Below are 14,678 nucleotides of genomic sequence, written 5' to 3' on the forward strand. Positions count from 1 at the left end.
TTACACTCCTAATCTCCTAATAGAAGACAGAAATCTCTCTTCAATCTGTAAGTTCTGGTCTAGGAAACACATTTTATTTTCTGACTTTTTGGTTATAAAAACATCATGATGACTGATTTTACATAGTGTTCTACCTCTTTATTTACCGCTTTAAATTTGGATTAGCAAGAGTTTGTTTTTTTGCTTTGAATTACACCCGGATTTATTTCTGGCATCATCTTTGAAAGCTCCAGCCTCCCTCTGGCTAGACCTCGAGTCTCATTGAGCATATTCGACAACCTCTGAGATAAAGCCAAATTAGCATTTGTTTGAAGTTTAACAGTGTTGAAAAGGGCTGTCTGCTGAGACCAAGTAGCTAACAAGTAGACAAAACAAGGCACCAAGTTTGATAAAGCATATGCAGGTTAGCACATGCATGCTAGAATTTAGCAACCAGTGTCGAGTGAACATGATGAAATTATTACCACAACGGGGCTGTCGCTGTGTTTAGACTGTTATGACGGAGTTTGGTCTATGTGAGATAACAACTTTTAAAATAATGACAGTTAGTTTGGTGTCATGATTGCAGTTTTCAGTTGGTTTTTAAAGAGGTCCTTTTGATGTGTGACGTGAAGACGGGGCAGGAAAAAATAACTCCAGAAAAGGGGCCTAGATGAGTGAAGACATGCTTTGATACACATTAATCATTAGAAAATTCTGGCTAGACCCCAGCAATGTGTTTTCTAACAATAAAATAGTAATAAAAATCTGGCAGCCATAAATATCCGAGGCAGTGGTTCCCAAACTTTTTTTGCTAGGCCCCTCTTTGTTTTACAAGAAAAATGTTTCTCCCCCCCCCCGTGCGCGAGCGCACACCCAAACACATCCTCCAACCACACACACCCATATTTTGCTCCATTGCGGTTTATTTCACACCTCAAACATTTAGTAAATAATTAAGCAAATACAAGTAATCTGTAATAAATGACAGGTAGTAATAAAATACACTACTAACTCTTTTACGCTATGTCCACACCTACACGGGTATTTTTGAGAACGCAGCTGTTTTGTTCACACGTAAACAGCGTTTCGAATCACCGAAAACGGAGATTTTTTTAAACTCCTTTTTTGCGTTTATGTGTGGACGAGGAATACAGAGTTCGTCACGCAACATCAAAGGTATGTGCCTTTTTTCACGTCACGCTGTGCGCCACGTTATTGTTTACATGAGATGAACTGCAGAATGGCAGATAGAGTCAAAATACTGTTAATCTGACTATCTGCAGGTTTTACACGCTTACATACACACGCGGTTACTGTCCCTCCATTTACAAAAGGCAGAGGCCTCACGGTGTGATTATTTTACGTGTAGTTGTTTTTTCCTGTGTAATAATATTCAACATTGCTATCAATACATTTTTCAAAAAATGCCTCTCTGTGCAAAATGGGTTCAAACACATAAACAACTGTGGGATACTGTTTGTCCGTGATTTGAAGAGCCCAGCGCTGCTCCCAACGAAGGGAAAACCAATTCTGCAGGGGAGACCTACCTCCGCACTTGTGCAGGTGAAGCCAAAGGAAAGATATGCTTCATCATATTTTCTAGTCTTTGGCTTGGAAGGAAGTTGGTTTGGAAACATATTCAGTAATGCTTCATCTCCTGGTTTGCGTTTGTGGAGGCGCCCCGTGCTAGCAGTGTCCAAGCGTTGTTTTTTTTCCCTTTTCCCCCCTGCAATGGCTCTGCGCCCCCCCTAGGGGGCGGGCCCCACACTTTGGGAAGGTCTGATCTGAGGTAACCCCTTACACATTTAACTTTGCACATTATCAGTTCTTGAATGTGCAAAATATGGTACTGGAAAAAAAAAATCGTATAAGGCACAGTGCTAACAAGCATGATTAGCTCATTAGCTAATCAGCTAATGGGCTAATCGGACAAACTCAGGCAAAAGACAATGCAGCCACACCTTTCCAAACAAGCTAGAGGTGGGCAGATCCCCAATATCCTTGTGCTATCCAGACATTATGCAAACTGAGAGTGAATACACCTTAGTCACACAGGTGTGGATCAATGCAAGAACTGTAAAACTGTACAGAGTTTCAGTTGGTTTAGGATAGGCCACCTCCAGAGCCATCTTCTGGTTAATGATTGTTGTGATGGTTAGTTACTAACTTGAGTACTTTTGGTCGAACTCTGGTAAATCAATTGTACAGGAGTGGTATATCGGTTTAGATATTGTGTTCTTTACAAAGAGCATTTTGCACAGAGGAAAATGCAATCATACTATAACAATCATGGCATAAGCATGCATGTATGTAACAGAGGAGACCAAGCTTGATGAAACTTTGGATAAACATTGTATAGGCCATATAGATGTTGAAACTCTCAATGCCCTAGGCAAATATTTAATTCAAATCCCACAATAGTATACATTTTTACATTTTATAGGTCAATTTAGCAACAAATGGGATGTCAGACTAGACTAATGTATTACAATATAACATCATACTACGCATGAATGCATGTTTGTATATTTCTTAGCATAGAGTGGGAGATTGTTAGTATGGCAAATATTTGAATTTCAGTGTGGTGTGAAATACTTTCATATGTGTAGCATGAACAATGAATACTAGACATCATGCAGGCTGCAGAAAATATTCCACCATGCAAAGAAATGTCACGACATGCTGCTTTTCAAGTTGAGCTGAATTTCTTTAAGAGCTCATTATCCTATATCAACATGGCATTTCTTCCTCTGGCCATCTTAATACTGTTGGATTTCATTTTAATGCACTGAACATTCCTGCCTGTAGAAACATGCCCTTCAGTTCACACCCTTCAGCAACATGTTAACATGAACTGATTCTTGAAAAGTGAATCTGCATCTGTGTTGTTTGTAACTACATGAACTGAAGGCTTAATATGTACCAACATAGTTGAAACTGTACAGAACATGATCGCATATGTAACTTTATTGTTACCATATTAAATTAAGGAGAGCAGAACCTCTGATTTTGGCAAACTTTCAGTTTTGTTTTAAGCTCGAGATGTTAAACATATTATTATCACAGTACATAATCTTACAATCATCATATCACCCACCCCAAGTCAAGAGATCTCTGGAAACCTCTGAGAGCAAAAGCTTTCTGATAAATATTGCTGGTACAGTTTTTACATACAAGTGTCTAGTGGATTCAAAAGTCACTCAACTAGTTTCATGAAGTGAAATACAATGGAAACAGGAAGACAATCGATCATATTATGTAACAATTTTTACAGCATTTGTAATAAAAAGGTTTCAAAAACAAACACTGCTTTATTGAATTATTGTTGCGCCTATCCAGCAGGTTTATCAGGAATTGTGCAGTCATAGGACACGTAGACACTGTGGTGCAAGCATATGGCAGATGTATAAAACACATAAACATGCTGCCATGACCTGACCGATGCTGTGTTAGCAAGTCATACTCATAAAATGTGTTGTCACCTGTGGTCAAACAACTACTGAGTCTTTAACACTAGCTGCTGTGAGCAGTAGTGATGACAGGGCTACGCCAGTGGCAAGAACCACCTTTTTTTCTTTTTTCTCTACCTAGCAGTGTGACAGGGCCTGCCTGATGGGGATTTGTCTCTACTGAGGCACTGCTTTTAATCTTCTGCTTATATGACACACAGAGGGCCCATCCACAAAAACAGGACTCTAGATTGTGGGGTCATCACCCATTGGCAAAGACACATCACACAGGATGAAGCTCTCTCTCCTCCCTGTGCACTGACAGAACGACCCTTCTTTAGAGCTTATCCCAGAACCCAGCAGAAAAGTCACTGATGTCCTTCTAAATGCTAAAAGCAGAAATGTCAGCTGATGGTTTTCAAAGTCCCTCTGGGACTGAGAGGTAGCAGTGGGCCGTAGTGGTGACGGACAGCGGAGAAAAAAGGCTGGGTCCTGGAGGGAGAGGGTAGGTCAGGGCTAACATATTTTCAGCTTTGATGTAGCTCTGCTGTGGGGCCAGTCTCTCCCCTATGGGAAACTAACATTCATGATCTTAAGCAAACAGCAAAGACAAAGCTTGTGGAGTGCTTTGCTCATCAGTAAGTACACTGCACACAAATTATAAGGACCACAGTCATTATTTGGCGATGCCTCTGCTTAGTCTGTTAGAGATCTTATTCTAGTTCAGCTGCATCACACCTGACTTTTGCTTTGTTGTCAGGCAAACCCAAAGAGTATGTGCAGAGCACAAACAGACGTGATAAATCATTTATTCTGTATGCCATGTTCCAATGATGGCACGCTAGGGTGAGTGTGCAACAAAGAAAAGAAAAAAAAAAAAAACATGCATGCACAAGCCTAAGACAAACTGTGGCTGCCAGACATATCTCACATCAGCAAAAGATTAACACAAAAGGTAAGTCTCCAAATTCTCCACATAAAAACTGTATGGAAAGTCAAACTGGGAGCTAATTAGGCTAATGGCTCTCTCCTCAGCAGTTTACAGAGAGAAGACTTATCCCTGCTGAATTGATTGTGCAATTAAAGCTTTTGAGGAACTGCCTTTCATCACACGATCAACATAAATGCTTTGCTAAGTAAAGGTTACCCACCATTAAGACAGGTCTGATTTTACTGCTTTTGTAGGTAGCTTACGAAAACTTTAAGTAACTTCCTTAAAAGGCGGACCAAGTCATGTAGGATGAAAATGAACAAACTGTCAAGATGTTTTCAGGTGAGATGAAGAAATAAAGCATCAGCATAATTGTACCAAGCCCACTGACAAGAGCTGATAAGATAAAGGAGGCACTGCACAGTCCATTGTATTCAGACCATTGACTACATCATTCGTCAACCACCCCTGAACTCCCACTACACTGCACACATGTCACATAAAAACTGGGGGACGAGATAAAGTAGTATGCCGGAAATTACCTTTAAATTTTTGAAGCACTAAGGATAATAAAAACAGCGACTTGATAAGTTTCTCTGGGCAGCCAACTCAAATAATGACTCATCATTTGAGATTCCTTTTTCTGAGAGAGAGAATACTGGCTTTCAGGAGAACAACCCTGGTGAGTTAATCTCATCATATCCATGATATACACAAGCTAATGTAGGGATCATGGGGAAATTGGCTCTTGTAGACTCAGTGCTAAAGGGTCAGTATTGATGAGCTTCAAAAACGTGCACAGGGGAGGTAATGGAAAGATGAGAGGGATGAGGGGTACAGCAAAGGTAAGCCTTGGTAGAGCCTAGAGGAAAAATCATTAAAGTCTGACAAAGGAATCTTTTTCACTTTCGTCAGTCCTGACGCATATACATACAGAAGGGTTTCCCACACTGAAAACAGAAATATAAAATTAAGTCCCTTGGGCAGCCAGATTTAGCAAAGATCTGTTCACACGAGGTGACGTCATAACCACTTTCAACCTCTTGGGGAATACAACCTCTCGGGAAGTGCACCTCATTAACTCTGTCACTTCAACTTTGGAGCTTTTTTCTACACAACAACAAAACAAGACAAAAAACAACTGGTCTGTAAAACAAATCACAGTGGGGCTGTGATTTACCCATTTACTATTGGTGGGGACCTGAACTTAAAAAGATTTTTCGCTTCTTTTGTCCAACAAACTATCCAAAAGCCATACATACACAAATCTGATATAACAAAAGACGAAAAAAAAAAGAAGTTTCTACTTGAGAAGCTGTTGGGTGGTTTCATTAAAACACTTCTGATTGATCAAAGTCGTACATACAGCACATAGAAAACAAGCAATTTATTGTGCATTAAGGCTGTAAACCGACAATGAATCAACAGGTTTTTATGCCTAAAGGATTCATTTAGCCTTGGATTTCCAGGGTTGACTTGATAGCACAAGTGCCAGCCTGTCTGTCAGACCACATGGAACAAGGTTAGCCGATTACACTGGCTGACAAAAAAAAAAAAAAAAAACTGCACCAAGCAGCAAAAGAAGGTTAAATTGACTTGATATCCACAAAAATAGCGAAAGTTGTATGCTTTCTTAAAAGCTTAAAACAGTGACCAAACAATAATAATCTTCCCACTACTCTAATTTTCTAAGTCTCTAAACCAATTAAAACTTCAAGACTAATTTGTTTACCTGCTTTCCGTCTCCCTGTGTCCTCTCCAGAAAGACTGGGTTTAACGCAGACCTATGTTTTGACTTTCCCCATATATACACTATCCCAGTGGTCTAAACATCAGAAAACATATCATAGATTAGAAAATAAGAGTCCACAGGCTCCAAATTCACTAGTGCAATAGGAAACTAAATCTTTGTAAAGTAGGACAACGGATACTGTTATCTTTGTTTCTGATGTGGCCAAGACACTGCAGACAGGAACGGACACAGTGCAGCCACCCAAATCATTGGTGTGCATTCAAAAACACTTCTGGCTCTGTTAGTAAACTGAACTGTCTCGACTGGCAGTGACAGCCCAGCTAAAAATAACAAGTTTATGCTGATTTGTAGAAGTCAGTAGGAGAAAAAAAACAAAAAACAAAAAACCCCACAACAGTGAAAAGCAGGTAGTTGTAGAAGAACTAGTAACAGAGAAGATAGCAGCACCGTTCCAAGCCCTGGGTACATCCTAACTTTGGGCCTGTGAGGATCTGCGGTCTCCCAGGAGGGGCTGAATGCATAGTGGGAAACAAAGCCCTGCTTACTTTGGGACTATTCCCAGGACAAGACTCTTTCTGGGTGTGCTGATATTGTCAGCACAGTGAGAGGAAAAAAATAACCTCAAAGTGAAGGAGAAAAAAAACAAAACCCAATCCCACAAGATAAAAAGAAACAAAGTAAAAGGCTGAGAGAAAGGCAGGATAATTTCCTCTTTAATTTCAGAGAGCACTCTAAGTGACAGATACTGTTGTGCACCGAGCTCCCAGTACTCAGTGACAATTGTTACTATGCTGCTGAATGGCCTGTGCTTACTTACACTCTATAGTATGCTGTGCAAGAGCTGTTAATGACAGCAGCTTTTCCTTCCCTGAGGTCCGTATTTACTGGGACATAGCTCAGCACTCAGAGGTAAATTATTACTATAGGCAGACTAGTATTTATTTTGGTACTCCAACAGCTCCCACTGAAAAGAGCTGTATCTTCTTCTATTTATGCAATTTTATATCATAAAAGTATTTCTACTGATATGACTTTTAACTGAGGATCTGAATGCTTCAACCCTCCACACACACACACACACACTCACAACATGAGAAGCTGCTCGCCCAAATAGACTCTTGTGACAAACAAGTTGAATTGAGGTCAGGTGTTGAAATATCAAGTTGGGATGACTTTCATCACAGCTTAACAAGGAACATGGGCTGTTGTGATATACTGTGACCAATGACGCTTACATACAAAAAAAGCAAGACTGTGAAAAAACTACATCCTGTCTGTAGGAGGTTATGCACTTAGTAATTGGCCAAAGAAATATATCAAATGTCATATATCAAGTGTTGTAGGTGGATTGACTTTCAGGCATCAAATATGAATAGCAGAGATTCAAAAGTATCACAGCACAAACAAACAAACACATGACTAAAGAAGTAAAAAACACACACACACAAAAAAATCAAACTGTGTGCTCTTCTTACCTGAACAACTTCTATTCCTCTTTTCCTGAAAAAAAGGACAAAAAAAAATAAGACTTTTTATTTTGTAGAAGATATAAGATGAAAATGCTCAGAAACAGACATTGCTGTTTATTTAAGGACCTAAACGCTAAAGGCGTGTTATATAAAAGTATATCATGTAGTGTAGGTGAAGATGCCTCTGTTGTCTTTGAGTCGTACATACGTAGGCTCAAACATTCAGAGCAGAAGACTGATAGGAAGTGAAAAGCAGAATTAAAAATAAATAAATAAAACAAAACACACGCGCAAGCTCGCTCGCGTGCACACATACACAGCTAAATGATGTAAGATTGGTCTGATTTTAAATATTTCTTTTTCCATTTGTGTTACACCATGTAAGACATGTTTCTCAATCATTTGTCCGCACTTGTCCTGCTTTCATAACAGTGGCTTCTCCAACTGTGGGGTGCTGAGCCACTGCAGGTGGGGTGTGGAAACTGTTTTTTCCCCATAATTTTCCCCCAAACCAAATACTAAGTTCTAAGGGAAACTAAACAAACAAGAGTGTGCTGATGTCATCACACCAAACTTTACTTAACTAAAATTCAACTAAATCTGCTTTTTTTTATTGCTAATGACACAAATAAAAAGATTAAAATTGGTAGTACACGTGGTGTGAATTTTGAAAAAGTTTTTGAGAACCACTACCTTTTAATCTAACACAAATCTTTATGTAAATTCACATCAAAGGAGTTCCCCTCCATAAGAGGAATAAAACAGAAACTCATATCTCTCCAATAGTTTAACTTCATGAACAGTAAGATGCCTGAACCAGGGACACATAAGCCTATCTGAAGATAGGAAATAAATGAAACATTATCTTAATTTAGCCACAAAATTTATCTGCAAGTAAGATTATTATGATGGAAATACTAAATCCCACCCACAGACCTGGAGAAACTGCAGTTTCTGTGCAGTTTCTACCTTTTGGGAACAGCACAGAAATACTAGTCTTTGGGTAGAAATAAAAAAACAATAGGACACAGCAGTATTTAAATATATATGCATAAATTTAAATGTGAGATGGCTTGTCTCTTTTGAGAAAAGAGCATTACTAAACTGGCACCACACATTTAAACCTGCTGGGTGTATGCCGGTCCCAACACCTACACTGAGAGGAAAACCTCAGCCCAAACAGAAAGCAGAAGAGAGGACATTTGCACAATCCTGGTTCAGCTGGCTCGGCGAAACCCTACTAGGTCAATTCAGAAAGTTAGCCAAAGAGTTTCTACACAGCAAAGCATAACAGGAAAAACTCCAATGCTTAATGCAGCAACTCCTAGTTGGGGGAATTCACAAAGAGAACACCACCAGCCTAACACTACATCCAATTCATCCTTTCCAAGCAAGCAGTTTTTGAGGTTGCAGTCCCATGGTAACAGCAGTGCAACCATTCACCGCTTCACAACAATGTGGATATTTAATACTGCAGCTGGTGTGTTTCATGCGACGTGAATGAGGTCTTTAGTTTCGTGAGATATGGAGATCCTCTGCTCTGCTATATTGTTACACGGTCGACACAGTGAAAGGGAAACCTTTCTCTCACACACACATACACAACCACTTTGATACAGGCACACTGTACATCTATAAACCTGGAAGTTTAGCATTTAAGGCACATCGTGTGGCATTAGCAGTTACCAAGTTGACAAAGGGTGTAAATGAGATGGTGACCATAAAGTAAATAACATTTTATGCATAGCTAGTTAACCATACAGAAAAGTATTTTGAGCATTTTTAAAAATTATTTTTTTAAAGTACCAATTATTATCCAAGGGAAAACGTAGGCCATGAAGATATTCAAGACTTGTCTGTTAATATTTTACTCCATGGGACTTTACTTAGGTGGGTCAGCCAGCTATACTTTGCGGTATTTATTTATTTTTAACCTTTATCTGTTTAAGACCTAGATTAAATGAATTACTCTCGATTTTGAAAATTCAGAAATTGATGTTCTGCTCCAACGACTGTGAGCTAAACGGCATGAAGAACATTCTGGAGAGGCAGCTGATTTTTGCTAGTCAAAAAATACAAAGCTTCTTTCGACTACTCCCTTACTCACATGGGATCACCACAGCAGATGGATTCACATATTTGATTTGGCACAGACTTTTAGACTAGAGGCTCTTCCTCTCTTCTCCTCTTGCTCTTGAATTGGAGACCTTTTACCTTTTAAATATACATGTTATTAATTATTAGTTTATTTATCTTTTTCTGCTCATCCCAGGTTTTTATACAAGTCTTCCAACAATTTCAGTAAACTCCTTGCATTTGTTATTATTAGTATATTGTAGTATAATGTAGATTAGAGTTGTGGTGAAACTGAAGAATGAGAAAATAATATTTTCAGATAATCTAATGAAAATCAGGGTTGCTGCTTTTTAAAGCATCAGCCATGTGTGCCAACTGAAAAGATGCCTCTCAACTGCTGTGCAAGCTGACATGCGGACATAAACTCAACTAGCTCTGACCAGCAGGAACCCCAAAGTCCAGATGCAAGAGACAGGACAGACTCCTCAATGAGGCACACACAATGTCAGCTGCTTACCACATGATAACAGGGGAAATTCTGTCCAGTCACTGTTTAAAAGTAACACTGATACATGGTTTATCTTTCATAATAATAAATGATGCAGGGAAACAGATAAATTTAAACCATCAAGTAAAAATTGCACTTCGTGAAATTAAGCACAAAGGGTCACTAAAGGAATTTAATATTGCATAAAGTCTCTTTAATTTGGAACAGACTTACTCAGACGCACAACACCAGGTCCAGATAAAGTTTGAAATTGCCACATCCTGTACCTCTTTTCAAAAGTCGCAGCTTTTTAGAAAACATACATGCAAGGTGGTAGGGTCTTCTTAGTGCCATCCTTCCTTTCCTCATAACATTTGTTTTCTATGCTGCATGACTGGAGTAGGAAAAGGAGAACTTGAAGAAAAGTTTCCCTGACTAACAGGGAGAAGTAGTCATGTGTGAACATATACAAGCCACATTCACTTTGTGGCTCATTTGCAGTTATCTGCTGTGCCATTTGTTGCAGTTTTCAAAGGCTATGCATCACAAAGACCAATTCTTAATGCTGAGCCAGAGCTCTTCGTGTCAAACATATCGAACAAACCTATATCCAGCTCATAGGGAAGAAGGTGGTGAGCAGGATGCAGGGAGGAGGGGAGGTATGCTCGGAGCTTTATGTAGAGATTAAAAATGTTTCGTGGATTACAGTGTGGTAATCTGTGCTGACTCAATCAGGTTGCTTTATGAGGCAACACACTGTTGGAAAAGGTGAAAATCCTTCTGGAACATATCAACATATCTGATCTACTGGGGCACATGTGTGCAAAATCACAGGACCAGAGATTACATTGTTTTGTCCAGCCTCTCTCAGATTTTCAAGACATGTTACTATGTGATAACTAGCCCTCATACAGTGCAAGTAGGTAAGGTCACATCGAGCCAAATACTTATACTGGAAACTAGTATGATACCTACTAAAACAAAGAACGGCACAGTGAACCAGCTAGAGCTTCTCTCTCTCACCCTTTCATACAGTCTGAAGTGTCTGGGGAGTTGCACACACTGAAAAAGACACCTACAGGATGAAACTGAGAGTAGAAGACAGAAACTAATAAAAGCACAGAGTTTTGTCTTTTTTTCCTCTTTTTTTTTTAACCTCGCTTTAAATGTATTTGCTCATTTATTACTAAAATTTTTTGTTTACAAAGTTGGGAAACAACGTCTAAGTCAGGGCTCATATTAGTGGAAAAATCTCAAGTCCATTAGCACTTGTATCCGAATGGTACCCAAACCTGGTACTGTACTTCAGTATCTGTACTGAAAACGTCAGACTGCTGCATCACCAGCAGCTAGGCAGCTGTTTCAATGAGAGACTATAAAGCAGCTGTCTCGCCCTAATGCCCTTTGACAATCTGATATACTGTACAGCACCTATTGTAAAACAGCAAGGACGAGCTCACATCTGCTAAGAAAATATAGGCCCTTCAGCTTGTGTAACACATGACTCAGCTGGATAAGAGACACAACAAAATAGTGTGCACACAGCACTCACATAGATGCGTCTGTCAAGGCTGGGGGAATCTGTGCAAATTCTTACTCCAGCAAATAGATACATCCTTGACTAAACTCATGTTAGGACGATGCATTTGGTAAGAACAGCCTTATTTTCTGTCGATAAACAGAGACAAAAGCCTCAGACTGAGCTAGCACTGTTCCATCTACATATGATAAAAAAATGATATGGTGGTCAGAGTTTAACATCAAATGCTACTTTTTAGATACGTTAATAATAAGGAAGAGACTTTTTCTTTTAGACCACATTTAGCTGCTTTAAAGTTTAACGCTCTGAGCCAACTGACCTAATAATAAAACTGGTTTTGTCAGCTTATCCTGTTACACATTTACCGTGCACCAACAAGCACTGTGCCAGGACATACACAAAACAGACTTGTGCCAGATCCTTTGGGGAACCCATTTCTTCACAATACAACAGAAAAGAAGATTAGCAGAACGGCTTCAGGCCACATCAGCAACCTTAAATGCTTAGCATGCATGAGTAGGGATGTCACTCACTGACATTTGGTGAGCACGTTTGTGTGAAAAGTGCCTAAGGGCTTAAATCTGTGAGAAGATTCCTCCTTGTCACAGAGCCTTAAGGGGAAGTTTCCATGAATTGTCACATAACTTGTTAACCATAGGGGCCAACTATGTGAATGCATGTAGTTTGACGGCTGTTCTTCAATCATTTCATCTGCACACAATAAACTGGAGTTAGTTAACTAACCTGCACAGATCAGCAAAGGCCTGGAAATTCAGTTTCTTCATCTTCTTCTCGCTGAGCCAGTAGCCGACTCTCCGGCCTTTCAGGAAAGTCTGCATTTCCACTGTGCCCCTGGTCCTTTTTTTGCAGGTAAATGGTGCAACTAATGACTCAACCTGGACAGACGAGAACAGACCCCCCCACACACGTTAGTGTCACAACAGCCAACCAGGGAGCAATCTGGGGAATAATTAAGTTCACTGCTCGGTTACTGATACGTTGCTCCAAAGTAATAAGTGACGTCTTCTACCAGTCTGTCTCTTGGATATTCACGGTCTTGTGGTTAGCATGATATAGTTTCCAAACGTAATATTACAGTGAATCTGGCTGAGCATCAGCGAATCCCACACAGACCCCCTTTTGCTAACCCCAACTGCTAACGTTAGCTGGCTAGCTATGTAGTGACAATCTCCAGAGCTAACCGTTGGCGTGCAATTAGGAAACGCAAGCTAGCTTCCCAGCTTTACAGGCTGAACACAGTCGTACTACGTGCACATAAGAAATGAGTGAATTGTTAGTGGAAACAGCTACTGGTTACCTAAAAAATAAGGCAACTCCCTCAACTAGATAAAGCTGACATCGGGAGGCTATAGAGAGCTAACTAACCTGGCAGTTTTAGCACAGTTCCCCTTGAATTTGCGTTCTCTTCAGAAACTAGCTCGCGTAGTTTCCCATTCTTAGTCCGCTCGCTGGAGAAGGAGTAACAAGCACGGTGACAGATGACAGGCACCGCTGGGCTCACGTTGAGATGTTGCTGGTGTTTTCTCTCTCAGTCTCTGAACTGGACTGCCCGCACACACCCAGGATCCAGGAGACTGATGCCGCCTTCACGAGCCCTCGGAAAACACCACCCCTGCCTGACTGACTGTCGAATCACAGCGCGTCTTGCTTTCATGCGCCTTCCTGCTTCCACTAATGATTATCTTTCCTGTTATGATATAGAATAATCGAGTCATTGTTTATCTATAAAATGTAACAACATAATTAACGAAAAGACGTCCCTTAACTATATATATATATTTTTTTTTTTTATCGTCATATTTTCCCATTTCAAACCCCTCAAATGTTAATTCATGATTTGAATAATTAGAACAAGTTCTGTTGATTTGCCTTTCTAATAATAAATGATGAGATGCGTTAATACTTATTTCGTCCCTCCACATTCATCGTCTCTTCGGGTTTTTGACCAGGAACAGACAAGAGCATGTCACACTAGCGCCATCCCTTGGAAAACTATCGAAACGTCCAACATGTTTTCCCCATGCTTAAACGCAAAAACTGAAAAGGCATCTAATTAAAAGTCAGCGATTGGGGGTTTCCATCCAAGTGGCACAAAAACAACCAACAACAAAAGCTTATAAATCAGAATTTGTGGAATGCCACAGTCAGTGTTATAAAATGAGAAAAGGAATATGAAGATCATTAGAGGGAGTGCAAGAGAGAGACAGGAAGGAAACAACGGCACGTGTGTTTGTGCGCGAACACCTCTGCAGGTGTTAACCACAACAAACAGCTGCTGCTGTTTCTATTTATTTTTAATATCACACACTTTTATGATTTTAGTGAAGTTTTATTGTGATGAGTACTGGGTACAATATCTAGCACTGAGGACAGAAACATTTGGCCTTTGTGCCTAAAGGGATTTGTTTTTGCTGCTTATGCTTTCATCAAGTCTTTCTTGGAGTGCTGTGAAGTCCTGCACGTGGTGATCCAAAGGTTAAAAATCCAGCTCCTATAGGCTTTCAGTTAGTAAAAAGGTAGCACATTAACACTCATGTTTTGGCTTAATTGCACTTGCTATATGCCAGGTGTTATTCATTATGTTATTCACAATTTTAAAATGTTATTTATTATGGATTCAACTCTATATTTCGCCTGCAAACAATTTCCCCCAGTCCCAATTTCTCTGTTATTTCTTCGATGCTCTGGATTTGTTTGCCATCCCAAATTAGATACTGTTCAGCTAATCGCTTGAATAGCCACACATGCAGGGGTTTGGATTTTATTTTGTTTTAAACCCATCCATTAAATCCATCTAAATCCACGCACCCAACCTGTCCAGAATCTAATTGAATACAATTCTTAATTCTACGAGGTTTTCAAAAACTAAACTATTTCAAAAATACACAACGGACGCTGCTCAAGTGGCTGGAAGGAGGACAGACCACAGACTAAACCATAAAAAAGGGTAGGGTATATTATATTCTTTAA

General features: G+C 39.7%; 1 protein-coding gene across 1 annotated transcript in view; it reads right to left on the reverse strand.

Moving 5' to 3' along the window:
• LOC146366126 (inositol-tetrakisphosphate 1-kinase-like) overlaps positions 1-13,309 on the reverse strand; it is a 32,364-nt gene extending 19,055 nt beyond the window's left edge. The window contains exons 1-3 of the mRNA XM_084914290.1: positions 13,074-13,309; positions 12,432-12,583; positions 7,591-7,615 (exon numbers count right to left, since the gene is read on the reverse strand). Coding sequence (XP_084770416.1) covers positions 7,591-7,615; positions 12,432-12,526 — 120 coding nt within the window. The 5' untranslated portion in view covers positions 12,527-12,583; positions 13,074-13,309. The remainder of the gene's footprint in view (positions 1-7,590; positions 7,616-12,431; positions 12,584-13,073) is intronic.
• Positions 13,310-14,678: the final 1,369 nt, after the last annotated feature.

Source organism: Perissodus microlepis, chromosome 19, assembly GCF_051167445.1.
Source record: "Perissodus microlepis isolate ML-2025 ecotype Zambia chromosome 19, ASM5116744v1, whole genome shotgun sequence".
NCBI classification, from domain to species: Eukaryota; Metazoa; Chordata; class Actinopteri; order Cichliformes; family Cichlidae; genus Perissodus; species Perissodus microlepis.